The sequence below is a fragment of the Camelus dromedarius genome, chromosome 13, assembly GCF_036321535.1.
Source record: "Camelus dromedarius isolate mCamDro1 chromosome 13, mCamDro1.pat, whole genome shotgun sequence".
Lineage (NCBI taxonomy): Eukaryota > Metazoa > Chordata > Mammalia > Artiodactyla > Camelidae > Camelus > Camelus dromedarius.
In genome coordinates, this window is record NC_087448.1 from 57,012,680 (window position 1) to 57,040,267 (window position 27,588).

General features: G+C 38.5%; 1 protein-coding gene across 6 annotated transcripts in view; it reads left to right on the forward strand.

The window, feature by feature from the left end:
* Positions 1 to 27,588, forward strand: part of RNASEH2B (ribonuclease H2 subunit B) — a 61,839-nt gene that overhangs the window by 24,814 nt on the left and 9,437 nt on the right. For 3 of the 6 annotated variants that reach the window (XM_031465976.2, XM_031465973.2, XM_031465974.2), the window contains 8 exons: positions 1,499 to 1,575; positions 5,304 to 5,418; positions 14,887 to 14,951; positions 16,538 to 16,643; positions 19,076 to 19,157; positions 21,090 to 21,132; positions 23,582 to 23,662; positions 26,163 to 26,594. In XM_031465976.2, coding sequence (XP_031321836.1) covers positions 1,499 to 1,575; positions 5,304 to 5,418; positions 14,887 to 14,951; positions 16,538 to 16,643; positions 19,076 to 19,157; positions 21,090 to 21,132; positions 23,582 to 23,662; positions 26,163 to 26,279 — 686 coding nt within the window. In that variant the 3' untranslated portion in view covers positions 26,280 to 26,594. Of the gene's footprint in view, positions 1 to 1,498; positions 1,576 to 5,303; positions 5,419 to 14,886; positions 14,952 to 16,537; positions 16,644 to 19,075; positions 19,158 to 21,089; positions 21,133 to 23,581; positions 23,663 to 26,162; positions 26,595 to 27,588 lie in introns of those variants that run through there. The other 3 variants (XM_031465977.2, XM_031465978.2, XM_064493181.1) reach the window with 2 other exon arrangements.

Genomic DNA, 27,588 nt, shown 5'->3' on the forward strand with positions numbered 1-27,588 from the left:
AGATGATGTGAAGTGGTTTTCAGTTGCCAAAATGCAATGGTAGTCTGTTTATATATATAGCCTGGTAGGTGCCAAGTACACATTCCTTTTTCTTGTTCCCTTTTATTATTTTTCTTTTGGCAATATATGAGAGTTCCAACTTCTAACATAATATGCTTGCCTTTCGGTTTCGCTGGGTAGACACAGTAATATCCAGATGAAACTGGAAAATACTGGGAGGCAGTGATTGATCATCTCTTCTGGACTGTCTGACTTGGTACCTGCTTTTTTTTTTAATAGACTTTATATTTTATAGTTTTTGGTTCACAGCAAAGGTACCTGCTTTTTTCATCATTATCTTCTTTTTAAACTTAACCTTGAAGAAAGAGCTGTTTTTAGGAATGGCCACCAGGATATTGTCTTCAGACTGAGAAACCTGTTTCTAATTTCTGAATACAATGGATGCCATGTATAAACTGAACTTAGAGCTTCTGATAGGTTGTTTTCATAAACTTCTACTTTTAAAAAAATAATCAACTAATGTCATCATATAAAATTATATCCTTAATTTTTTTTACATACTATGAGATGGATTCATATATGTAATTTAGGGTTAGAATTTCTTGGCTGTATAGGTAGGTTGCTCTGTTAGAGACTAAAAGTAAATACATGTTTTCTGAAACCATGTTAATAAGTATGGAGATAAATGAATTGTTTATTATTCTTTTGATGAAGTACCTTTTCTGGTTCACTTTCATGGAAGAAGGACTCTGGGATGCTTGGAGTGGAGAATAGTAAAGAAAAGTGAGGAGCACATGGCTGGGGTGGTTTGAGTTGCCTTTTTATCCTTTCAGCCTGGAGACCTCCACTAATCTTACTGCAGTTTCCAGTTTCTTACGCTCAGTCTTGTTATTAGACTCCTACCCTCTTGCATTTTGGGGGGGATGGGGGACAAGGCAGGGTCTAGAATGGGTAACAACCTCTGAGCTTTGAGTCATTGGCAGTTCAGAGCTGTGAGCCCAGAGTCCACAGAAGGAGCCATCCACAGAAGGAATAATATTGGTTTCCCATGGCTTCATCCTCAAAAGCACAGGAAATTACACTTCACTGCAGCTTTGTAGATGGACTTACACAGGTTTCCTGATATTTGCCTGGTTCACGTTCTGTCTCTATTCCCCCCAGCCCTGCTTTTTTTTTTTTTTTTGGTGGGGGGTGGGAGAGAGGGGAGAGGAGGGCCTCTGTTAAAAATGATTTCTAAAGAAGAAATGGAAAGTTAAAGATCTAGTTCAGTGTCTTGGCTCTCCTCCATGGAAAGCAGGTTTGAAGCTCTTTGGAGTAAAATCTCATGGGCCATATTCTGTCTTTTGAGAGAATCACAAAGGATCTTGGGCCCATGTAAGAGGAACTTCCGAGTTTGAAATTTCACATATATTTTTCAATGAATGATTTCCACATTGGGATTAAGCTGAAATAACTAAGTTGTCTTTCCAAGACATCAGATTCTCTTTTTAATCTATAGGAGGTCTTCTTCACTTTGCCACACCCATGGACCCTCTGTTCCTGCTTCTCTACTACCTTGTAAAGGCTGATAAAGAGGTGAGTTTCTCAGGTTGAGACATTAACACTGGGGAAACAGTACAGATCGTTTTAACTTGATCTCCTCTCTCTCCTCGTAGTGATCCGAATGTAGATTCCTCACAGATCTCAGATTTAACTTGGTTGGTGTAGAGCGCGTGTACCGTGTGGGCTGGTATGGATGAGAGCGCTGGCTCGCACACCTGAGCCCGGCTTGACGTGGGGCTAGTTTACCGATGACTTCTGAGAACTGCCTGACCCTTCATGCTGCTGCCCGACTTGTTTGACAAAGCCCAACAATGAAAATTTTATTACGTCCTCATTAGTTTTGAAATTCAGTACAAATGTTAAGAAATTGACCTCAGGCCTTAAGAGAAGAAAAATTTATCATCTTTCAAATGCCCCTTTGTGAGAGACTGTGAAATAGGTAAGCTGGGGTGTGTCCAGCAAAAATTCATTAATGGGGAAGCTGTAGCTGTGACTTAAGGAATCCCGGATGGAGTAAAATTCACCTTTGCAATACAAAGACAGAGTTTGTTAATAGTAATAGGTCCAGCCAGAGGTTCTGAAGCATTTTCGTCTCAGGACACCTTTACACTCATGAAAATTATTAAGGATCCCAAAGAGCTCTTGTTTCCTGTGGGTTTTAGCTATCAACATTTACAACATTGGAAACTAAAACTGAGAAGTTTAAGAACAGTTTTATTAATTTACTTTTAAAATAAAAATTAAAAGCCTGTAATATGTTAGCATATAACATGTTTTTAATGAAACAAACAGTGAAAGTCAGTGAGGAGTCTGGCACTGTTTTAGGTTTTTGCAAATCTCTTTGATGTCTGGCTGGAGAGGAGACAACTGGATTTTCACATCTGGTTCTGCATTCAGCCTGGTTCCATACATTGCTTCAGTGGAAGAGTATGAAGAATATGCAGCCTTACGCATATGAGGTCAGAAAAGGGAGGCGTCGTATGTTAGCCTTTTGACAGTCGTGGCTACTCTGCTTTGATACTACTCCAAAAACCAACAAGCGGTAGTTTCTTAAAAGTTAGTTGCAGTGTGACATCTGAAACCCTGTCAATGAACTTCCCATGCTCTTGTTAAAAAAAAAAAAATTCAGATGAGTACACTTTAAAGACCTTAATGGCTTTATTCAGTGATTCATGAATTGGGCGGAATCTGTTCTTGCAGGTAGAAAGGCGCTCCAGGGAACTGTACAAAACGAAAGATTTTCACAGCCAGAGGGAACAGGAACAGGGCAGTCAGATTGGACTAAACGTGGCTGGGTTGTGCAGGGATGGTGGGGTCTGTCAGGGAAATGACCGGGCTAGTGCTGATTAGGAGGTGACGGATCGACTGGTTTAAGGTTCCATTTCTGGGAGAGCTGAAACTAATTAAGTAAGTCTCTGTTTGGGCTTAGCACAAATGACTCCATTTTGGGCCTGTTGTCTTGTTTTTAACATGTTGTTGCATTAAAATCTATTGGTGCCCTGAGAATGGATCTTCCACCCTTATTACTTTGCAATATCATGCATTGTTCATTTGGAAAATACTGTTTCACTGAATTATGAGGTCTTCCAGATGTCGTCACAATTCGTTTTACACACACACACACCCCTTTGTTAACTTAGTGTCACCACTGATCTCTTTAGAAAACTCGAGTATTGAGGAGCTTCTCATAGTGGCAGCTACAGATTGTCTACAACTCTAATTTTGCCCTAAGGTTCAAGTTTAATCAGTGGCTACAAGTACTGTCAGTCTTTCCCTTGAAGTGACAGGCTCACTTCATTTATGTTCTGCCAAATACTCAAGTCTGAATAACCCCATAGTTCATGGTGGTTTTTTCCCAGGTGAAAAATTGAGAAGAAGGCAGCTAGTTCTGCTCGCAAGGCGGGCAGTCACACAGTGCCTCTCCCTAAGATGGTCCCGAAGCCTTGGTGGTGACAAAAGTGCTTTAGCCACACTTGACCGTCATCACACAGAGCATTTAACCAACTTGCACTCAAGACTCAAGATTTAAATAAAAGTAGTTGCTTCTGCTCCTTAATCAAGGATATCCTTAAGTGAAAATGGCATTTTTTTTAACTGCTGGTCCAGGGCAGGGAAGAATGCAGTGGCTGCCGGGCAGTGTGCTGGCACCACCCTGACTGGTGCTAAGGAGCCAGAGGCTTTACCTGCCTTTGCGTTGGAATCATCAAGTGCAAATGTCAACACGGTGAAAATGAAAATAGCATCTTATTATTATTATGAAAATAGTTTGGAGCTTGTGGACTGAATACCTGAAAGGGTACTGGGGACTCCCAGGGATCCACCAACCACAGCTTGGAAACCTTTGAAATAACGACTTTAAGGAATGCGTTATTTAAGCACTTAGAAGACTCCTATTTGGTACTCTCATGTTTGCAAATAGTTTAAGTGCTTATGGGTTCTCATTGAGTGCTTAGACCAAATTTCCAAAATTCCCATTTTGCATTTATATAAATTTAATTTGCTCTAAATACTGAAAGTAATAAAGCTAACTTAACCCCTTGTCATACTGTCTCCTGATGCAGTGTGTCTTCTCTCATTGTCCTCCTTTCCCACATCCTCTGTTCTTCAGTGTGGATGAGTAAAGTTTTATTCCTTGGTTTAATCATATTTCCACTTATCTGGAAGCTACTATGGTAGCCAGTATGATTAGAGCCTGCAAGCAGTGAGGCTGGGAAGTCACGTGTCTCTAAGGAACAGAAATGGTTCTAGTCACCACCAGGAAGGCCCTGGAAGTATTCAGGGAAGGAGATGGGAACTTCAGGTGGCTCCCATTTGCAGTGTTTCCTCGGATGCTCTAACAGGAGGAAGCCACCAGCCAGCCTCCTTACCTGTACTGGTGTGTCTTTAAAGGCCCTCCCACAACCTGGGGCGCTCTTTGCCTCTTTCCCATTAAGACCAGGTGAGTTATCCTCACCCTGGCCCTCTGGGAGGCAGTGGGGGTGCTACGGCTGGTTCAGGTTGACACATGTAGAATGAAGCTCAAGGCAGTGGTTCGCATTCATTTTAAACCACCTTTCTCTTAAGTACTTGAAGTGACCCTTAAAATAACCCGTGAGGCATTCAGATATTTCCCACCATACACTTTAGATGTGACCTTTTCCTATTTAATTTTAAAAAATGTTAGTATGTACTTTTGAAATGTTGACCTGTTTTTTTTAAACTATCGTTTTATTTTAACGTCAGTACGTCTGTCTAGCTATCCCAACTGTTACTAAGTTTTTACTCAAACAAGTTGCTTATTCCAAAACCTTATGTATATATGGTAAAGGAAACAAGAATGAAGCAGTTTATTATGAAATTATTATATCATGACTGTGTGGTAATCTATTACATGCAAGTCGAATATTGTTTTACAGTAGTTAAATATTTAACATACTGGTTGATCATGAAAGAATATAGATTAAGGTAGAAATCTGAAGACAGTCAGATCTGGGAAACCTGTGAATTATTCTTACTATCGAAGGAAAAAGAGAACATTTAAACTGAGGCATTTCTTGCCACTGGTTGGAACCCCAGTGCCTTCCAGAGCTTCCTGAGGGGACCGGGAGTCGGTTCTAAAGCCTGTCCCAGGTGAGGGGTTCCTTAGGTGGAACAAGTGGCCTTGAACTTGGTTTAAAGGTCCAGCTATGAGGTAATACATCGTCTTCTCTCTCTTTTTTTTTTAAATATATGAGTTTGTTGACTGGAGTGCCTGCAGCCTGACTGCCTAGAGTCTTTTTCAGGGCAAGTTTCAGCCCCTTGATCAAGTTGTGATGGACGACGCGTTTCCAAATTGCGTCTTGTTGCTGAGACTTCCTGAGCTTGAGAAGTTACTTCAACACGTGACAGAGGAAAAAGGTACAGTGTATGGCCCTTGAAAGCAGGCTTGCGGCTGCTGGAAAGGCTGCGCCTCTGTGTGGAAGTGCAGCGGCTAGCGGGCCCCCGGGACACGATGCTGGCACTCGCGGGCCCCCAGGACACTGCTGGTTCTGTGTGGGTCGTAGACAGGGAAGCTGCCATTCAGGCTCGCCCCTGGAGGCTCCTCCCACCCCCCCACCCCCGGTTGCCAGTAGTCATCCTACTGCACTGGCTTGTCCAGTCTGCGAAATTCATCCCGTGAAGGGTGGTGGCCTGTTTCCTACAGGGCCTGGGCTCAGGCTGTAGTCTCAGTTCTTCTCTGAACTAGTCTGTGACTTTAGGTAAGTCACTGGCTTTCTGCCCCAGGTCTCTCATTTGTAAAACTGCATAAAATCTATGCCTTTATTGATTCAGGAAACATTTATTGAGCACCTGCTAAGAAGCATATGTTGAGCACAAGAACCAGGCCCTGGGGATAGTTATAAATAAAATATTATCCTTTCCCTCACTTTGCTTCGACTCTGATGGAGGTGAATGACAAATAGGGCAGTGACAGTAGGGAGTAAGGGAAGTGTGGGGGGTGGGGAGGGCGGGTAGGTGGGAAGTGCGTTGCTCTCCTGTGGGAAATAACCTCTAAGTGGAGGATGTCAGAGCAGCAGTGTGGACATATGGAAAAGTCTGTCATGCTTAGCAGGTTCCAAGAAGTTCAAGGATACATTCAGGTTTTAAGGAAAGGTTGGGTGAGAGTGCTGGGCAGGGGTTCAGGTGGTGAAGGGCCTAATATGTGTCTGGACTTGACCTAATGGTAGTGAGTGTCAGCAGAGTTTTAAGAGGACAGTGCTATTGTGTGTGAAGCTAAGGCTGATTCACGGGGATGCTGCAGTGGTCTGGGCTGGAGAGGAGAGTTGCCTGAGCTCAGGAGAGGGAAGTAGCAAGCTCATGTGTTGATTGGACGATGGTCGAGGAGGAAAAATCAAGGATGACTTCTGGGTTTGTGCCTTGACCCACGGATGTGTCAAGGTGGCCTCCTGGAGACAGGGGACATGGGTGGGAGGGGAAGACAGGGGTAACAGAGATGAATTTTAGATCCTATACACTTGAACTTTGAGGGGAGGAAGTGAGGCAATGTGTGACTATGTTTTGACCGGTTAGAAATACCATACAGACTTAGCATCAGTGTCTCAAAAAATCATCCAGGTAGTTTCAGGGTTAATATGGAAACAGTGTGAGAACCAAAACAACAGGCTAAGTTGTGGTTACTTGGGGTTAGAGCTGGTTTGGCCGACTATGGCAGTTCTTCTGCGACCATGAAAGTGGTGATTCCAAGAAATGTAAGCTTATGGTGGGAAAGGGGGTAACCTCATTCACTGCATTTCACATTTGGAGGGTCTACTAAATTCATACTTGGCCGGACTTAGAGCTCTGTTTTGGATCAGAGGGGTGTGTGGTGCCCAGGTTTTTATCAAAGCAGTCCCATTAAAGACATTCCCTGATTCTGAGCTCAGCAGGGGACAGTAATCTTTTTGTGGGTGACAGGTGAAGTTGCTCATAACCATTTCTGAAAGCCAACGCAGTGAGGAATAATTACAAGTCATTTTAATTTTGCCAGGTTAACAGAAGTTGAAAATGCAATTAACTCATGATTTAAAATTCTAATAACTGTATAAGAACAGTTATCTTAAACCAAAACCCAGAAACTCAGAATCTGAAATAGTAATACCATTCAGAAATAATATTACCACGCTGGCATTTGTTTGCTTGCAGCCTGGGTTTCAAAGCCAGAGCTTCCCACTCTCCCATTCCTTCCTCCTTGCTCACTAACCCCTGACCATTTGTTGAATCATCATCTGAACTCCTGTCCTAATCTCTTTCACCTCTCAACGTTGCCTGACTTGTGCAAGTTCTGCTGTAATAGAAAGTGCATGCCCTACACTTGTCTTGCTTGACCAGCTCTAAATAACCACTTATGAACTTCAAAATACCGTGCATTTACCTGTGGATCTTCACGGAAAATGATGTCTGTCTTAGTATGCTGTCCTTGTACACAGAATTGACATAAAGAAAAATATTTCATATATTTGTATTCTGCATCAAGGGGTGAAGCAAGTAACGTGGAATTGCTTATGTCTATTTTGATGAAGAGGCCTTCTTGACGGTTGAGGAATGAGAGATCTTATTATTTCTTGTTTTTAAATCTTCCATTATTTTAAGATTTACAGAATGTAGATCATTAGGGGAAAAATTAAATTATAAAGAAAGTACCAAGACTTCTAAAGAACTGCTTACATCTTTTACCATGTGTAATGTAACCTGTTACTTCGTTCTGCCTTACTATCACTGAAAAAGAAAGAAAGAAAAATTTGAGGCGTAGAGTTTTTAGAAACCTAGTAGGTATAAAGGTCGATAATATATCTGCTTTGAAAAGGAAAGTACACGGGCAGGTGAAGCCGTTTTTTTTAAATTAAGAAATTTAAAGGTACAGAAAAACTCAAGAGTCAAAAACTGCAAATATTATTTGTCCCCAACCACAATAACCAACCACTGTTAATATTTTGTTATATTTGCTTCATATCTCTTTCAGGGAAGGAACTTCTTTATGAACAATTTGGTAATCTGATCTCAGGATCTGATGGCCTACAAGAAAAATTTTAACTGTGTTTGCTTCATAGTTTCTAGCAAATCAAACTTTTTAGCATCCTTGATCTGTAAGATGAAGAGTTTGAAGGCTTAAGTGTATCCCTCATATTCTGCCATCCATTGTAGTTAGTCCTCTGCAAGGTTGTTCTAAATCAGAAAGTAAAGCTTTCCTTCTCTTAGCTTTACAATGTTGCGATCTCTAAATGACCAGCATATGAACATTATTCAAGTATTGCAGCTAATGTAACTAGGAACTACCACCAAGAGATGCTTCAGAAATTAAATGAAATAATACAAGTAAATCAATGCCCAGAAAGTGCTGGCTGTAGTGTAAGTGCTCAGTAAATGTTAGTACCATTAAGGCTTCTGAGCTGGAGATTTTTAATTCTTTGCTGATGTTTCAGTACTAGGTACACAGTAAGTAACCAATACGCATTTGTTTGATGGTCCATTGATTAATATATGCTCAAGAGGTTTAAGCAGGAGAATGAGGATAATCAGATAATAATAAAAATATCTACCATATATTGATAATTATTATATATCATCTCTATGCATGTTGTTCTACATATGTTACTGAATTCTTGGAGTAATTCCCTTTCATTGTTATTAGAGCCTGAATTTTTACAAATGAAGGAATTGAGGCTCAAAGAGTTTAAGCACACTGAGTAACATCATAGAACTTGAAGTGGCAGAATCAAGATTCGAACCCGTGTCCGTCCGACAGCAAACTCTTTCCTTTCCTCTTACGTCTGTCTGTAATACTTCCAAGAGACTGTTAGAGTTTTTAGGTGGTGTCTCCTGTAAAATTAAAAACTTACTTTAAAAAAAAAATCTTGTATATCCGCTCTTAACAATTTCTCTTTGCTAGGCAAAGAGAGAGACAGGACAGGAGGCAGCGGGAGCTTCTGCAGCTGAAGGAAAAGACGGTCCGTGTCCTGCCTGTGAGCTTTCTGTTTTCTGGGCACCCTCTTTTAGCGATTGCCTTGGGTCCTGGCTGCTTATTTGAATTTAGATTTTTGTTCCTTTTTAAGTTAGTGTTTGGTTCTATTCTCTGTATTTTATTGCTAGGGTTTTTAAATAAGGAACATATAGAAGACTGCTGAAGAGTGATCAGGTACTACCCATGCCAGGGAATGAAGAGAAAGATGGAAGCTGGTGTTTTTTCACTTCATCCTCTCCACAGGCACTGTGCAGACAGAGCAAAAACCTGAAATGTTCAAATTCCCCAGCCAGCTATTTTGATATTAGATTCCAGATGCTGTGTCAAAAGTCTGTGGCATTAAAGATCTGGCTAAGTCTGCTAGCTTTATGAGAACCTTCCCCCTGCCTTCTCCCTGCCGAATAAACCCAGCCCCAGTTGTTCGCATCCTAAATGATGGTGACCTTAGTTAGTTAGCACTGCCTGCTTTATGCTTTATTAGTGAAGGAAACGATGTGTCTCCGTTTGCTAGCTCTGGGGCTCAGCACGTTTCTTGCCAAAAAAGCTCCCATTCAGTGGAGAGATGACAAGGGAAAGGACTAATAAAGGGTTATGAACCTCGTCTTGAGTGTAACACTCTGTTTCATATTGCAAGCAAAAGCTGCACTGCGCTGTCCGATTTGATTAACAGAAAGAGCTGGGAAAACTTACCTGATTAAAATACCCCAAGTACAGTTGCCAAGTTTCTATCCCCAGGAGGCGGGGGGGGTGGGGGAGGGACCATATGAATTTCTCAGTTGTGGAAAACATTTAGAAAGGAGATGTGAAAATGTGCTGCAGGCAGTTTGTTCAACAATACATCAGGGAAATTCAAGTTTGTGAACTGATTACCCAATTGCTGAACATGTTATTTAATTGTGGACTCCTTTTTATTCCATCTTTATTTTGTAAACTCAATCTTTCCAGATGTTTGAGACCAGTTTTATAGGCACCAGACACATTAGGGAAAGAAAACTTTCTAGCATGTGCACATATTATCTAACTCACAAACTCTTGCAAATATTAAATTCAGGGCACAATTGAACATGTTACGGTATTTTTCATAATTGTAGGTAATCTGTGGCCTTTGTGAATATATAAACCACCTTGCTTATCAGAATGTGTAAATTTTAAAATTAAGCAGTAGTTTATGCACTTGTTTCTTGTATAGCATTTTGGGATAGTCAAGCTGGATATTTCTTAGTGATCATCTTGTCCAGGGAACGTTTAGTCAGAAATAAATTTGTAATTTAAAAACTTCCTAAGAAAAAAACTCCAGGCCCAGCTGGCTTCAGTGGTGAATTCTACTATACTTTAAGGATAAAAAAATCAATTTTATTTCTATATATTAGCAGTGAACAATTGGACAATGGAATAAAAGCATACCATTTATAATATTAAAAAATCATGATGTTCTAGGGATAAATGTAACAATATATACAAGACAAGTACACTGAACATTATAAAACACTGCAGAGAGAAATTAAAGAATTAAGTAAATAAAGATATATACCATGTTCATGAATTGGAAGACTCAGTATTGTTAAAATGTCCATTCTCTCCAGAGTGATCTATAGATTTAATAGAATGCCTATCAGGCTTTTTTTTTTTTTAATAGAAATTGATAAGCTGATTCTAGAATTTATATGACTATGCAAAGGACCTGCAATAACCAAAATAATTTTGAAAAAGAAGAACAAAATTGGGGAACTTAACACAACCTGATTTCAAGACTTACTGTAAAGCTACAGTGATCAAGAAAGTATGGTATGGGTATAAGGATAAATAAATAGATAAATGGAACAAAACAGAGAGAACAGAAGTGGACCCACATTTATATATCCAATTGTTTTTTTCCCAGTGGTGTCAGAATAATTCAATGGGAGAAAGAATAATCTTTTCAACAAATGACCTGGAAAAATTGGATATCCATATGAAAAACAATTAACTTTGACCCTCTTCTCAGAGTCATACAGAAAAATTAACTTGAAATGGATCAATAACTTAAATGCAAAAATGAAAACTATTGAATTTCTGGGAGAAGACATAGAAGGAAAACTTTGTGACCTCAGATAGCAAAGATTTTGTAGAACGCAAAAACCACTAACCATAAAAAAAATTTTGTTGACGTTTCATCAAAATTAGTATCTTCTGTTTTCTGAAAGATACCATTAAGAAAATAAAGAAGCTAAGCTACAGTTGGAATAAAGTATTTACAAGACATATATCTGATAAAAGATATATATATACCAAATATATAAAGAACTCTTTTAACACAAAAATAAGATAATATACAACCCAGTAAAAAAAAAAAAATCAGCAAAATGTTTGAGCAGACACTTCACTAAAGTAGATTTATGAATATGGCACATGAAAAGATGTTCAGTATCATTAGTCACCAGAGAAATATAAATTAAAACCACAAGGAAATATCATTAATATCCATCAGAGTCACTGAAATAAAACAGACAGACAACACCAATAAGTTATGGAACAACTAGAACTCATCTGCCTGGCTAGTGGAAGCGTAAAATTGTATATAACCACCTGACGCTTTCTTACGACACAGTAATTCTACTCCTAGGTGTTTACCCAAGACTTAAGGAAGATAAGTGTCTCAAAGATTTGTGCAAGAATGTTCAGAGCAGCCTTTTGGTTTCATAGCAACTTTTTCAAAATAGCCTCAAACTGGAAACAACCTAAATGCCCCTCAGTAGGTGTGTGGGGTATCGGTACGCAGGGCACTACTCCATAGCACGATGGAAGGAGCTATTGCAAGAAACAGCAGCATGGAAGCATCTCACAGAAACCATGTTGAGTAAAAGAAGAGCATCACAAAAAAGTACTTACTGCATCTGATTCCATTTCTGTGATGTTCTAGAATACAGTAAAAACTAATCTGTAATCACAGCAGATCAGTGGTACCTGAGGTCTGTGTGGGGATAAGAGAGTTGTCTGCAAGCTCAGGGGCACTTTTTGCGGTGATGGTTACATGACTGTATGTAGACATTTGTCCATACTCCTCAGATGGTACACTTCAAATGGATGTGTTAATCATGTGAACACCATTCCTAAGTTGTTTTTTAAAAATAATAATAATAAAATAATTGCTTATCCAGCACAAGGAGTTAAGCGTTCGATTTCAGGCAGCGTTTTTGTTTTGGGGTTTGTTTTGGTTTGGTTTTGGTTTTTGCTTTTTCCTCTCTCGTTGTTCCCTGCAAGATAATGTTGGCTCCTTCCCGTCTCCCGTGGAATGCAGTGATGGAATGTAGGAAGCAAAGCAGGAGTGACTGGAGCCTGAGTGACCAGGAGGGTGGTTTGGGAGGAAGAGCCTCAGCCCAGGGCTTCCTGGATGAGTTTGCTTATTCTTTCTGAGACGGGATGAAGTCACCCCTGGAGAAAGATACAAGTTAGCGTCCACGGAGGGTGCAGTGGAGCTGGAAAAGAATCAGAGGAAAAGGTATTAGAAAGACCAAGAGAAAGGTTTTACAGAACCGTGGTGGAGTGTTTTCCCACAAAGAAAGGGTCAGAAGTACTGAGGAGGGTGAGGGCTAATTGATCTCAGCAAAGTGAACAGCAGACCCATGGCTCTGAAGGTAGCTTGAGAAGGGATTGGATGCTCCCGCTCACCAGCTCCGTGGCTTTGAACAATTTCTTTACCCTCACTCAAACCTTAGTCTTTTGAGACAGGGACGAATAGTAGTTTTCACCTGAGATTCATTCTGAGCATTCAATGTGTGTATGAAGAAATGTGTATAAAGAATTTAGCACAGGCCTGAATTTACACTAGTTTCTGATGTTACTGTTAACATCAAGTTATCATTTCATTTTTTCTTCACTAATGTTACGTATGTGCTGTGTGCCAGCTGTTGTGCATCATTATCATTCAGTAGGTGACTTCCCGAGGTGACATCGTGTGCTGGGTGTGTGGGAGCCCCAGCAATACAGCTCAGAGCCCAGTCCTCCTTCTTCTGAAAGAGCCATTTCTAGAGGAAAAGGAGGGGCCTGCAAGGGGTTCAGGGAGTGAGCGAGAGGAAGGGAAGCTGTGGCAGATTGTGGAACATCCTTTCAGGAAATTTGGAGGTAGAGGCAAGAGAAAAGAGAGTGGCAGAGTCAGGGTAGGATTCTTAGGAGAGACATGACCACTGAGCTGTGGAGATTGTCCCAGGCAATGATCAGAACATCTGAGGCTCATTCAGCAGTGTGCGTGTATTGAGTGATTGCTGTATGCTCTCAGAATTTCCTCTATTTTTGTGCAAAGAAATATTACATCAACTCCGGAGAGGCTGAGTCCAGTCTCTAGTGCCTTGGTTCCTTAGCAGGCTGTTTGCCAGGCCGTCCTGGCTCCAGGAGAGCAGGCACTGTGCCTTCGAATTCTCAAACTCCTGCATTTTCATTATTTCATTTTCATTATTCCAGTGACACATCCTGAGGAGATGGGTGCAAGGGTCCAGCCCAACTCCATCCGCCTCCTGTTGCCCGCAGTTTTGACAACCACAGGCTGAAACGGGGAGGAAATGTACAAGAGCCCCGGCCAGCCCCTCCCCAGACAAACCTTCAGTGAAACTCAAGCAGTTTAACAGACTGCAGAAAATGATCCCTCAATAAGCGGTTTCCGTTTCCCACCATGATTACGGAGGAAAGAGAAAGCGTCGTCCTGTGTAACTCCAGCAGAGTCACATGTGGCGAGTTTGCATCTGGCCGTGGGAATTCCAGGGGTCACAGAAATAACTCCTGCATGGAGGCAGGAGGCTGGGAGTGGAAGTGCTGCCTCTGCTGCTTGCACAGAAAGCAAGAAACCCCATGAATGAAGTGTTACCAAGGAAATAATGGCTTAATGTCATAGACCACATATGACATTAAGCTGTTATTTATATGTGCGTGTGTGTATATATATACAATATATAATGTATATAAAGCTAGCTGGATTGTGAGGAGAGGAAGTATAATTTATAAGAGATGAAACTTTTATCCCCATAAATTGAGCCTATCATAAATCTAAATTCCCCTGAAATGGCTATGGATATACTGGTAATACATTAAAAGATAGACAGATCTTTTCTTCTTTCTCCGGTAATCCCACCAGAACAGTACTAAGTAGTTAACAAGATTCTTTTCCTGAATGTATGCAGTAACTTCATAGGCATCTGCATTTAGCTTCAGTTTTCTTTCTTGAGATTTCCTTTTTTATTTAGAAAAGAAGTCTTTCATTGAAAATTGAGGTGAGCTTAAAGTTACTCACAAAAATGAAGGTTGCTTGCTATGTTAATCGGCTGAGTTTTAAAAATTACCTTTTCAGGCATAACTAGACTTATTGTGGCGACCATTTCAGAATGTACATGAATATCAAATCACTATGCTGCACACCTGAAACTAATATGATATTATATGTCAATTACACTTCAATTGAAAGATTACCTTTCCTCCAGATTTATTTGTATAATTGTTTTCAGTCTTCCTGAGAAATAATTGACATACATCACTGTGTAGGTTTAATTTGTACAGCATCATGGTTTGATTTACATATATTGTGAAATGATTGTCTCAAGTAGGTTTAGTTAACATCCACCGTCTCATATAGATACAATAAAAAGAAGATAAAAAAAATTTTCCTTGTGATGAGAACTACTGTATCACTTGATAATGTTCTTAAATTCCTACTCATCTAATAGTTGGATGAAACCAGGGGTACCCCAGTTCTGTTCAGAGCCTTTTTTTTAATGTCTCAAGTATGTTCTCAGGGTTATAAATTGAGTTTTTCAAGAATATAAAATATTATAAAATATTTTAAAATTGTTATCTTGTGTATGATATTAATGTTATGAGTTTATTTTTTGTTTAATCCACTGCATTTTTTTAATTTAATACAGAAATAGACAAAAAGAAATATTACAAGTACAGCAAAGAGAAGACATTAAAATGGCTGGAAAAAAAGGTACAGTACCTCTTTAGTGCCTTGTGGCAGACAGAGTTTAATGCTCCTTTTTAAACATCTTTAGAGAAGGTGTTAAGTCTGAACCCAAACACCATCTTGTACATCCAACTACAAGAGAGAAGCTGTAACAAAGACCGCCAAGTGTGAGAAGGACTTTTCATTCTCCCTAACTCATGTCTCTCTGGACTTAGCTTGATGTATTCCTTTGACCTGCATCCTCACTTCCCCGCTATCCTCACCACTGAGTGAAGAGTTTCTTGCTATTTGCTGGTGAAGATTTGAGCCTTCCAAGCCGGCTCATCCCAGGGCTACGTGCCTTTGCTGCGGTCAGCCCTGCAGGTGTCTCAGAGGTTGATGCTGCTCACACACGGCCTGCCAGGGGACCAGGCAGACGGGATTCAGGCCAAGAGGAAGTGTCTGGTTGCTGATGGGGGTCATCTTCCAGGCAAACCCTGTATTTTAGTGATCCTAAGAATTAGACCTAATATAAGGGCATGGGCAGTGTTTTTCAAGTCAATTTAGTAGATCACAACTAGTAATTCTCATGGAATGGGATAGGACAGGATAGGATATACTTAAAGATAGCACAGAGTAAGGACAAGTAATAAGTATGGCTCTGTGAAACATATTTATATATGTTTTTGGGTATTGGGTTGCTGTGTGTTTCTTACTGTGGATATAGTAAACAAAAAGCCACTGGTCTAAAGATACTGTGAACTTTCACAGTGATTCAGAATCTCACCAGACCAGATCTTTTAATGACAAAGTTTTTGCAAGTTCAATGGATACCAGCTATAGACTGATTCCTAAGATTCTCTTCTGTCTTGTATATGAAAAACATGTTTGTCATGTCATGTTCCTGGGCACACTGGAAACCTGGGAACATGGAAATGAACCTTGCAGAATTAATCAGGCTCCTATGTACAAAACAGTGAAAAGATGTGAAAAGTGGCTGTGTTTCTCTTTTTATTTGCACTAATAGTATTTCCACTAGTAGAATTCTATGTAGGTGAAGAATGAGGATAAGTGCAGAGCAGAATTTTGGCATTTAGTTTTTGCTCTTAGCAAATGGTAATAACGTGAAGTTTATATTTATTGTGTTTCCTTTCTTAAATTCCTAGGAAGTGAGAAACTCATATTATTTTATTCTGTTTAGAAAATCATTACATGTAAGCTTTGTACCATGTTTTTTTCTAAGGGCTCAACATATGTTAACTCATTTAATGCTCACAACAGTCCTGTGAGGTACTGTCTTGATCCCCATTTCATAGATAGAGGCACAGAGAGGGTAAGTGACTAGCCTATGGTCACAGAGCAAACCCAAGCAGCCTGCCTTCAGAGTCAGTGCTCTCACACCATGTAGGCCTCAGAAAGCCCATGTATTGAGCTCAGCTCACAGTGCTGTCACTACTGCTCACCTTTCTCCAGTGTGCAGCCATCTCTCATCTTCTGGTGTCTGGTGAAGGTATTTCTGGGTCCTCAAATACTTCTTCCTGGATATTCAGTGGATTGAGGAACATCTGGAAAGTCATAGGTTTCTAAAGTTAGATGAAAATACAGTTATTCCCCTTTTGGTTATTTCATAGGTTAATCAGACTGTGGCAGCGTTAAAAACCAACAACATAAATGTCAGTGCCCGGGTGCAGTCCACTGCATTTTTCTCCGGTGATCAGGTTTCCAGTGACAAGGAAGGTAAGTAAATCGTTTCATCAGAAATTATTTTTTCTGGAGTAAGTTGCTGATGTGTAAGTGCCTGTCTGACAATTTAAAATCTTAATGTCTCAGACGCTTCACATTCTTGCCGATACATTCTCATAGATCTCGTGGCAGGTGCTTCTTTTATTTCAGACTCAAGTTGTATTTCTGCCCTAGATCATTCCTATCACTAATTGATACTTAAATCATTCATTCAACAAACATGTATTTTGCACTGATAGTAACAATAATACTTACAACTCTGGCTGTCATTTATTGCAGGCGTGTTGTGTGCCGAGCCTTTTACTATCGCCAGTGTGCACACATTGTCTCATCTGACCCTCCCTCTAAGCCTCATTTTACAGTGAGAGTCCCGACTGTCTGCAGTCACACAGCTGGTACCTGGTAGAGCGGGGCTAACGGAGCTTGACTGACTCTTAAGCCCGCGCTCATCACCTTTTGTTGTATGTTCGTTTGGCACAAGGGTTTCCTGTGAGCTGCATCTGTTTGCATCTTACTCTCAAGAAGCATAGGTCCAACCATAGGTCTCAATATTTTGATTTTAGGCGAAAATTTATTCACTTGGCAATTTTTTCTTTTAGATTATTACGGTACATTATTTTGCTTTTTCCAGTGTAGTGTCCCCTTGTTTTTATATATGTGGTTGAATAAAAGCAGCTATATAACGCCATTAACGTTCTGTAATGGTAGGGCGGAAATGATTCTTACTTCAAGCTCCAATTTAGTGTTCCTTGTTCTAGGTATACAACTCTAAAACATCTGAGTTTATTTATTAAAAAATAAAAATAAAACTAGGACCAGTGGCCTGTTGGTAATTGATGCTAATTCAGTCAGTCTTTGATTTGCAGAAATCTGCTTTATAACACCTTGCACATACAGATGATAGCTGGCTCCTGCCATTCTGAAGTGGTGGGCTTGCCCTTGACATCTGAGTTTACCAGATGTCAGTGTCTCTGATGGGCTTTAACAACAGAAGAGAAAGGACTGATACAGATGGATGGATGGATGGATGGATGGACGGACAGAGATAAATGAATGGTTTGACGGATGTATGGATGGATAAAACTGTAGATTTTTGTTAAAGTAGAAGAAGGGGTGTTAGAGGTTATTTAGACAGATCTTCTAATTTTAAAAATGAAAAACCAGGATCTCAGAGAAGTAAATGACTTATCCAAGATGATCCATCCTAGCTAGCAGGCCAGGTCTTCTGCTCTGAGTCCAGTGTTTGTACCAGCCTCTAAATACAAGGATCTGGGCTTGGCGATATTGCCATTGAGGGTCCCAGCCATTAAGTAAGCTTTATACTCTTTACACGCTTTCCTTTTTTAGATCTCTAGCTTGAGATGCTACCAGCAGAAGCAAACAGATGATATGTTGGTTTTCTGAAAATAACTTTATTTGTCTATTCATGAATCATTGGATAATTAATAACTCAAAACCATGAACAGATTTTTAAGAAGGGTCTAGTGATAACTTTCAGTTCTATGTTGGCAATGAAAATCTCTTACTGACGACTTTTTGAGATCAGGTGGTCCAGGCAGCAGCCACTTTCTAACTAATACTGAGGCAAATTGTTATCCTAGCGTTGATGGTAGAAGAGAAAGGGGAAAAAAAGAAGAAACTGAATATCCCGGCAACAAACCTGGGATATTGCGTTTGGTAGTTTATATCCCCATGTGATTATGCCATCTATTAAATTTGATTAACCCCCAGTATTCTGCAAAAAATACTGAATTAAGCAACAGGGCTTTAAAACAGATTTTCTCTTATGTAACTGTATTTAACTGATACCAGAGCTTCATTTTAATATGGAGAATCCAAATGCTTTAGAAGTAATGAATATACACTGTGCTGAGTTTTGTTTTTTACATTTTTTAAGGATTTTATTGGTTTGGAAGTATATATAGTGTTCAGGACTCTTATAATGCAAGTACTTAATAGGGATATATCACATGTTATTTCTCTTAAATAAGTGTTCTCATTACTGTTCAATAATTAGGTTTATTTTGTGTTGAAATGGACCCAGAAAAGATTAATCTTTTAAAAAGACATGAATATTTCATATTGTTACAGCTGATTTTGGAACTTTATTTGTATTCAAGGACCTCAACTAAGAAAAGAACTCTGAATTCCTAACCATAGTTGAGAGGGCAGCTACTGTACTATATATACTTTATTATTTCATCGTGTCTTTGGTATCATCCTGCATGATACCTCATCTGTCACGTCACCCCACTACTCTGACAGACAGATGTGAGCATCCCCATTTCACAAATAAGAAAACTGAGACTAACAACTTAAGTGACTCTGAGGCTAGACAGCGCCAAAACTTGAACCCTCATCAATTTAGCTGTAAAACTGCCATAATTATTACTAATTTTTTTTCTTTCACTCTCTGTTTCTTTCAGAGGATTATATTCGTTATGCTTATGGTCTGATATCAGATTACATCCCTAAAGAATTAAGTGATGCCTTATCTAAATATTTAAAGTAAGTATGGTTCATCTTCAGTCATAATTAAGCATAGCTGTGCTTCTTGGTTTCCTAGAAATAGGATTTCTTTATGGCTTTTCATATCACTTTTTCTGATAAGAGATTATTCTCTTTTTTTAATTGTAGTAATAGTTGATTTACAAGGTTGTGTTAGTTTCTGGTATACAGCAAAGTGATTCCGATATATGTTCATATATATATTCTTTTACATCATAGGTTATTAGAAGATATTGAATGTAGTTCCCTGTGTTATACAGTAGGACTCCTTGTTTATCCGTTTTGTATGTAGTAGTTTGTATCTGCTAATCCAAAATTCCTAATTTATCTCTCCCCGGCTTTCCCTTTTGGTAACCATAAGTTTGTTTTCTATGTCTGTGAGCCTATTTCTGTTTTGTAAATAAGTTCATTTGTATCATATTTTAAATTCCACATGTAAATGATATCATATGACATTTGTCTTTGTGTGACTTACTTCACTTGGTATGAAATCTCTAGGACCATCCATGTTACTGCAGGTGACATTATTTCATTCTTTTTTATGGCTGAGTAGTAGTCTGTTGTGTGTATATACACCACAACTTCTTTTTCCAGTCATCTGTTGATGGACATTTAGGTTGTTTCCATGTCTTGGCTATTGTAAATAGTGCTGCTATGAACATTGGGGTGCATTATGATATGAGATTATTCTTGAGTTATATCATAAGCTCTGTGGTTTGGAGGTGATTTTTAATGGACATTTTTTTTTTGATTGGAACAAATTAATTTAATGGATACTTGTTGAGGAACGGAAACTCCTGAGTGTTACAATTGGAATCATGGGTTGTATGATTTTAGACGGTAAACTATTAAAATTTTATCACCAGTCAGACTTAACCAGTTTGGTTCCTAGTGATCATTTTAAGAGAAATAAAGGTGAAGAGGAAAGAGTAGATGGCATGTAGAATATTTTTGAAAGTTATGTTTAAAGGTTTTGAAAGTTACGTTTAAATTTTATTGTTATTAGGTGTTCACTAAGGATTTTTTTTTTTATGCCCAACACTTGGAATTCAAAGAAAGAAGAAACACAATCTGTGTCTTTGAGGGGGAAGAAGTGTTTGAGAATGACTTGATTTGTGTTCCTTCCTTCATAGAGACCTTTAATAAAATATAAAGACTTAACCTGAAAAAAAAAATGTTTATTTTCTGTATTTTAGCAACTGTTGTTAAGATTTTCTGTGTGATGATTTAATAGCTTTTCCTGATTCCTATAATAACTTTCTCCTCTGATACATGAAGATAAAATGACTTTTTAATGTATATAGTTGCTATTTTTAGCAAAGTGCATTTTGGGTCCTATTTTAAAAAACAATTAGTGGAAACTGGTTCCTATAGTAGTATAGTAATACAGTATATTGAAAGCCTGCTTTGAATAGATAAACATATCCTTCTGTTTAATATTTTCCTGGATTCTTTGTACCTGCTTGTTAAAGACTTTATGTCCATATTCCATTTTTTTTTTAAGATTCTTTTCTTTCTGCTGAAATTTTTAAGGTTTGTTTAAAGACTTAAGGAAAAAGATACATCAATTAAACTTCTCTTTAATAGAAGAAAAGTAAGACTTGTGTGACTTTTTGTCAACAGTTAAAACAATTTTCACCTTTAAATGTATGCTAGATTCATCATTTATGATGAAAAAATACAATACCAAGATGCAAATGTATCGAGGCTAAAGAAAAGCAATTCCTTTTCAACAAACGAGTTCTAATTTTATTTTTTAGCTCAGATGATTCCAATACAGAGAATTAAATAGCTAAATGAAGATTTAGTCACTTAGAGAAGTTTCACTCTATTAGATGAAAGTAGGACTTACTAAGTCTTAGGTTGATCCAGTCTATCTGTTTGCTTGTCTATGAAAAACCATGACTATGCTTTTTATTGTTCGTTCCTCAGCCTTCCAGAACCTCCAGCTGCAGTACCAAACCCTCCATCAAAGGTAAGAAGCTGTGACGAAGATATATTTGGAGGACTTGGGAAAATATTACACTTTTGCCACATAGATTCAGTATATTCTAGTATATTTTAAAGCACACTTAATCCACTGTGCATGGAGTGATATTATGTGGAATGATATTATGTGGGCTCTCCATCAATATTTTTATTTTTGTGGATTTTACCTGAATGACAAAGTGCTATGAAAATAAAATGAGTTGGTTTTAGGCAGATATCTATGTCAAAATATTAGAGATATATAATTAAAATGAAATCTCCTTGAGTGAGCTAGATCCTATAATTAATCACCAGGAATATTCTGTATATAACTAAAACTCATTTTGCCAAGTCTAATTGTCAAGGGCACAGAGGTGCACAGAGCATCATTTTTGCAGCACAGAGAATCCACTGAGCAAGGATGACCAGACTTTATTCTCTGTGCTCGAAATGAGCAGTGCAATTTGTGTGTAATCTTTATCTGTCAGTGGAAAACCTCTCTTCTTCCAGATGTTCTCAGACTGCTACCCACAACTCCTCTGCACCGTGGGCTGCGGCTTGCGTTTGTCTCCCAGATACAGAGAATAGAGAGGCCAGTCATAAACCACACCTGTCGGCAAACAGTAGCATCCCTCAGTCCAGGCCTGCTTGCAGACCAATGAGCGCTGCTCAGACACAGGGAGGTAAACACATGCTCCACTTGTCAGTGTTCCAGTAAAACTTCATTTAGGAAAACAGACGTCTGGCTGGACTTGGCCCATGGGCAGGACTTGGCCAAGCGCAGATTTAGATCTCAGCATCTCATTTCTCCTACATCTCAGCTTCAACTCCTGAATTATTTCAGTTGCTCTCTGAGGTTTCCTGCTCCACTGCGTCTTCCTGGGGCTCCGGCGTGCGCCTTACAGACTCCACTGGATGGTGTACCATAGTTCAACCCAGTGTAGAACAACCTCTTCTGCTAGTTTTCCTGTCTGTGTCCAGCATTTGGTTGAATTTTACAGTAATAAAGTTGATTGTTTGCAGGAAGTGACGTTCCAGTGCTGTCAGGTATCTTTGCATCTGTGTTGTAATCCGTAGCACGGAGCCCATCTTCCGTAACACGTGTTGCATTATTTTCTTGCTCTCATGTTTGCCTACGTTGAAGCGCGGCTTCCAGTCCTCACCCACTTCCATCTTTTGAGTTTATCACCATCAGCTAGTGGAGCAGAATGCAGTCAGTGGATGTGGGGATGTTCCTGCGTTCCTTCTTTGCAAATCATTTGTAAGAATAAGACCAATCTCAGCATTAATGTCAGTGTGCTCTGTGGTCTGCCCTTCTTTTTCCAGAACTTACCCATTTAGTCAGACCTTTTGTTACCCCCTTTCTGAGCCACTTTTCTATTTCTTCTTGAAACATCCCCCAAAATCCATAGTAAGTCACTCTTTTAAATAATAAATATTTAAGTAATGTAACAATTATGTTTTTTTCCCAACATATTCAACAGCATGCTGGGAATAACGTAAAAACTAGTTAAGTGCAGAGGCTCCCACAGTTTTTTTCTTTTTCATAAGCACCTGTAACTAGTGTCTTGTTTAATAGTGAACCATCCAAACACTCCAACAAGTCAGTCATCATCGTAGTGAACATTTTTTATTTATAAGGAAGTGCCTTCTGTCATAAGCTCTTGCTGTGAACATTTTTTATTTGACTCATCAGTGAGGGGTGAATATATTCATAGCTTTCCTCATGGTTACCTGTGAGCTCTGCTCTCCTGGTTGAAGGTACTTTTCTAGTAAAAATATGCATCACCTAATACCCCTTGCTGTCTTAATTTAAGTAGAAACATGTATTCTGAAGAAAGTTGCTTGCATATAAGCAGTTTGTCTGGTAATAGCTCATACATGATAAACTAGTATTTTTCTTTCTCTGTTTCCTAGGGCAGGTCCATGTTGGGCCTTGTCAACCCAGTGTCTCCACAAAGGGCTTGAAAATCTGTAAAAATCCAAGTTGTGATCCCTGTGTGGGCAATTCTCCACATTAAATATCAAGACTTATCTGCCCTTCTCTGGGCCTTTTACATAATAAATGTGTCACAGTTCCTAGTGTAATGTGCACATGAAGGCCATGGTCTAGCTCTTGACAAGATTCTCACATTCATTGATTGGTGCAAAATGCTCACATGAAAAGGTGAAAGCATGAGGTGAAGGTTGGCTTAGGTGCATTGGGGCCGATGGAAGGAGCACTTGTACAAAAGTTGCAGTCTCACCCCAAGTCCTCTGCTAGGATGGAAGGGACATCTGGGTTTATTCTTAGATAATTGGCAAAAAATTAAGGGGTTGTAAAAAGTAAGCCCTTTGCAGGATCTGCTGCTCCATTTGGCTTCGATATGGGTCCAGGTTGCATATGTTGTTTTTTAACGGATTGATGTAAGTGTCAAGGTGGCGTTTGACACCACTTCACTGCTCTAACGTTGCAGAGATTAAAGTTATCAGATGAGCCTGTAGAAGCAAAAGAAGATTACACTAAGTTTAACACTAAAGATTTGAAGACTGTAAAGGTACGTGTGTCCGAGTGCAGCCGCACACTGTCGATTTCCACAGCTGATGCTGTGTGCAGACATCCAGGAACAACTGCATGCTTGATTGCGATTTTGTCATTTAACCATGAAGAATTATTAACTTGTGTTTCTGTGACTTAAGAATTTTAATTCAAAATTGTGAATGACAATAAAAATGTCAAGCAACGAAGACTTTTTACAAGTAAAGAAGGGCAGTATTCCTACTAGCAGGGGTGTGCCTAAACTTTGCCACGTATTCAGAGTGATGGGGTGGGGCAGAGGGAGGGGCTCCAAAGATCATTTTTTTGTCAACTCTACTGCTTAGTAGCTTCCCAGAAATTATTATGATAGGGACAAAAATTATTAATAACCCCATAATTCAGTAAGCACCCCAGCAAATATTTTTGTAACATTTCTTACTAAGCTTTATCTTCTACATCATTATAAGTACATGCATAGCTTTTAAAAAATTGGCATATATATAGTTTCGGGTTCTGCCCTTTTTATTTAGCACTATATTGTGAAAATGTTCATGTTGTTAATCTTTTTTGAAAAATTATGAATGGTTTCATGGTATTCAGTCATTAGTGTTATTTCACGATATGGAATATAATCTATTTAATCATTCCTCTGTTTTGGATACATAGGTTAATTCTGCCTTTTTTATTTTTTGTTTTAATGCAGTGATAAACATTCTTAGTTATAGTCTGCATCTCTGATTATTTCATTAGACACAATTTAAAACTCAGGGCAAACGCTTTGAAAACAAGAGCCCTTTTCATGATTACTGAGATACATGTGTATATCTGAAATGCTTTCCAAAAATGTAGCAGAAATTTATACTTCCAACCATTATTGCTGATAAGTATTCATCTCACATTTTGGGGAAGGAGTAATTAGGTTTATTTATTTTCAGAGGAGGTACTGGGGGCTGAACCTGGGACCTCGTGCATGCTAAGCTTGCACTCCACTGCTGGAGCTATACCCTCCCCTGAGTCTCACATTCTTGACAACACTGAGTATTATTTTCATTCTTAAAAATTTTGCCTCTCTAACGAGGCTACATTTCTTTAGCTAGAAAGGTTGGTGGTTCTTTCAAATGCTTATTACCCATCTGCATTTTTGTGAAGTGTCAGTTCATGCCCCACGCCTGTTTCTGTATTGGGATAGTAATATTTTTCTTGTTCATTTGTAACAGCTCATTCTAAATTAAGACTGTTAACACTTTTCATGATATATAGGGCACAGATAATTTAGTTATTTGGTAGGTTTAGTGTTTTTATTTGACTTTTTAACTATTTTAAGGTTTTCTGAGGATTAAATATAGAAATTGTTTTTCTCTATGATTTTCTTATTATTTTTATGCTTAGAAAAACCTTGCCTGTCCCAAGATAGGTTAACTTCCACCTAGATTTTAATACTTGCTCCCCTTAGAGTTAATGTTTTTAAAGAACTGTTTTCTTTAACCTACATGTCATTTATCTGGGCATGGAAATCTCTTGGCTTTCTGTAGGCAGGGACATTTCTGAGTTTCTCTGTGAGGAGTACTGTCCCCTCTTCTACGTGCCGCTTCCCATTGTATCTGCTTGAGCGCAGCACAGTGAGACGAGAGTTTGGACCAGGATGCCAGTTAAATGCAGGGGATAGAGGATGACTTGTCTCAAGACTGTCACTTTTCTCCATCGCCAAAAAATAAGCCTGCTAAATTATGTGACAGAATGTAAAAAGCAGGTTTTTAGGGATCATATGCTGACTGTGCCCTTAAAAGGTACTTTGGCAATGACTTTGACTCACAGTTCCTGGGGAGAAAGATGATTTTTTTCCTTACTGATTCCCATCATTTATGCTTGAACACGTAGAGATGCACTGAAGTAAAATCTGCTGCTATTTACCTTCTGCCAGTGCTAGCAAAACAAAACAAAAACAGTAACCAGGAAGAGAGAGAATTTTAAAAGGCAGAGTAACTTGGAGTCAGCTTTTTGGAAAGTATTTTTTTGTTGGAGGAAAAGTGGAGCAGCTCTCCTGCTGGTCCTGGATGCTTCAAGGTACAGGTTATCTTTTGCATATAATAGCCTTGTCCTTGGTTTCCCATAGAGCCTATGAATAAAATCAGACGGTAGATTGTTGTGAATTATTCATTGTGTGGCGATACAAGGCTGTAATTCCTCCCTCTGACAAATGCTGCCTCTGTCAGTTCCATTGTTTGTGTTACTGTCCTCAGTGCACCCTCCAGAATTATTTCCCCTAAAGTAAACCATTGGTTGTGACATTCCACTCCTTTAGAAGGCGGCAGTTTTGTCTCCTGTCTCTTTTAACATATTTTGTCTCTTAGGTCTGAATTCTGAATAGAAATCAGAACTTTTAAAAATAATCACTCTTTAAGAAGCAAGTGCTTACCTCCACTAATGAACCTTGAGGCATGCAATGGTCTTGCTTGATTTGCATGTGTGATTTATAAATGTTACATTCGTAACAATTTTTCTCTCATTTTCATTAACAGAAAAATAGCAAAATGACTGCAGCTCAGAAGGCTTTGGCTAAAGTTGACAAGAGTGGAATGAAAAGTATTGATTCCTTTTTTGGTGCAAAACATGTTAAAAAAATTGGAAAGATTTGAAACTTTGAATATGAAATCTAGCAAAAATATTTGCCTTCTACATGTTTTATTTTCATCCTTCCTCCATGCCACTGTACTCCCTCACCTTTAATTACCACCTTTGGAAAAAAAGTAGAGGTGAGGGGCAATTTTCAGATTCACTTAAACATTTCTTTGAACTTGATTTTTGTGTTCCTGAACAAAATATGGGAAAGTAATTTTGTAACTTCATGGCTTGTGGCCTTTGGAGTTTTGTTTGACATCATGAAAAGTAATCAAGTGGATAGAATTAATCTCTAGCATCACATTTCCTCAATAAACTGACATGTGACAATATCTGAGTGTATGCCTGTTATTTAATGCAACTTTGCACATGGTAGCTGTAGCAATGCGGTTTTCAGTAATACTGAGAGAAGTCAGATAACACAACTATCTACTTTTTAAAAGCCTTTAGTTTTTGATAAATCTTTTAATTAATGTATTTTCTGTTTTATGAATACATGTTCTTTATACAAAATAGAGAAAAGTATAAAACAAAAATTATAATCTCCTAGCTTTTCCTTACCCAGAGATAATATAGTGTATTTTCTTTTATAATGATTTTTAAAGGAATTATAATAGTAATTTTATAAACTTTTTCTTGATGTCATTTTGTGATCATTTTCCCAGGCTACTAAAGTATTCTTCATAAATATGATTTTTTTAATAACAGTAATTTAAAATTTTTTGAATGCTTGATTATTTAATGACCATGACCCTATTTTGGACATTTATATTATTTTCAAATATTTGCTGTTGGAAGAATTAGATTATATGTAAATATTCACATCTTTTATAATTTCCTTAGAATGGATTTTTAGATGTGGGCTTACTGATTCATAACTAAGTTTTCCAAATACGTACTTCTGGGAATGTATTTCACCGAGAGGTTATAGGAACATACTGTCTAACAAATGATGGTATGAGTTCTTATCTTATTCAGTGCCATCTTGTTAGCTTTGACTGTTATCTTTGAAAATAAGTGGAAAAAAGGCACTTTATTGTGGTTTTAATTCACATTTTCCTGATAATTAATGTCAACTGAAAAAAAAAATCTAACCTAAATCTTGAGAATTCTGCTTTGTTCAGGGAACTTAATGAGGAGTATAGCTGGGAGACAGTTGCCTCTCAGATGGCTTTGAGGAACTGTTCTAAAGAAGTAAGGGAGGAGCCAGGATATACAGGAATTTTTCCCAGGGCGGGGGGGGAATATATATATATAGTCAAACATCAAAAGATTACTGCTAATCACACACAGAAAACATCAGACATTTCAAGTTAATGATTTTAG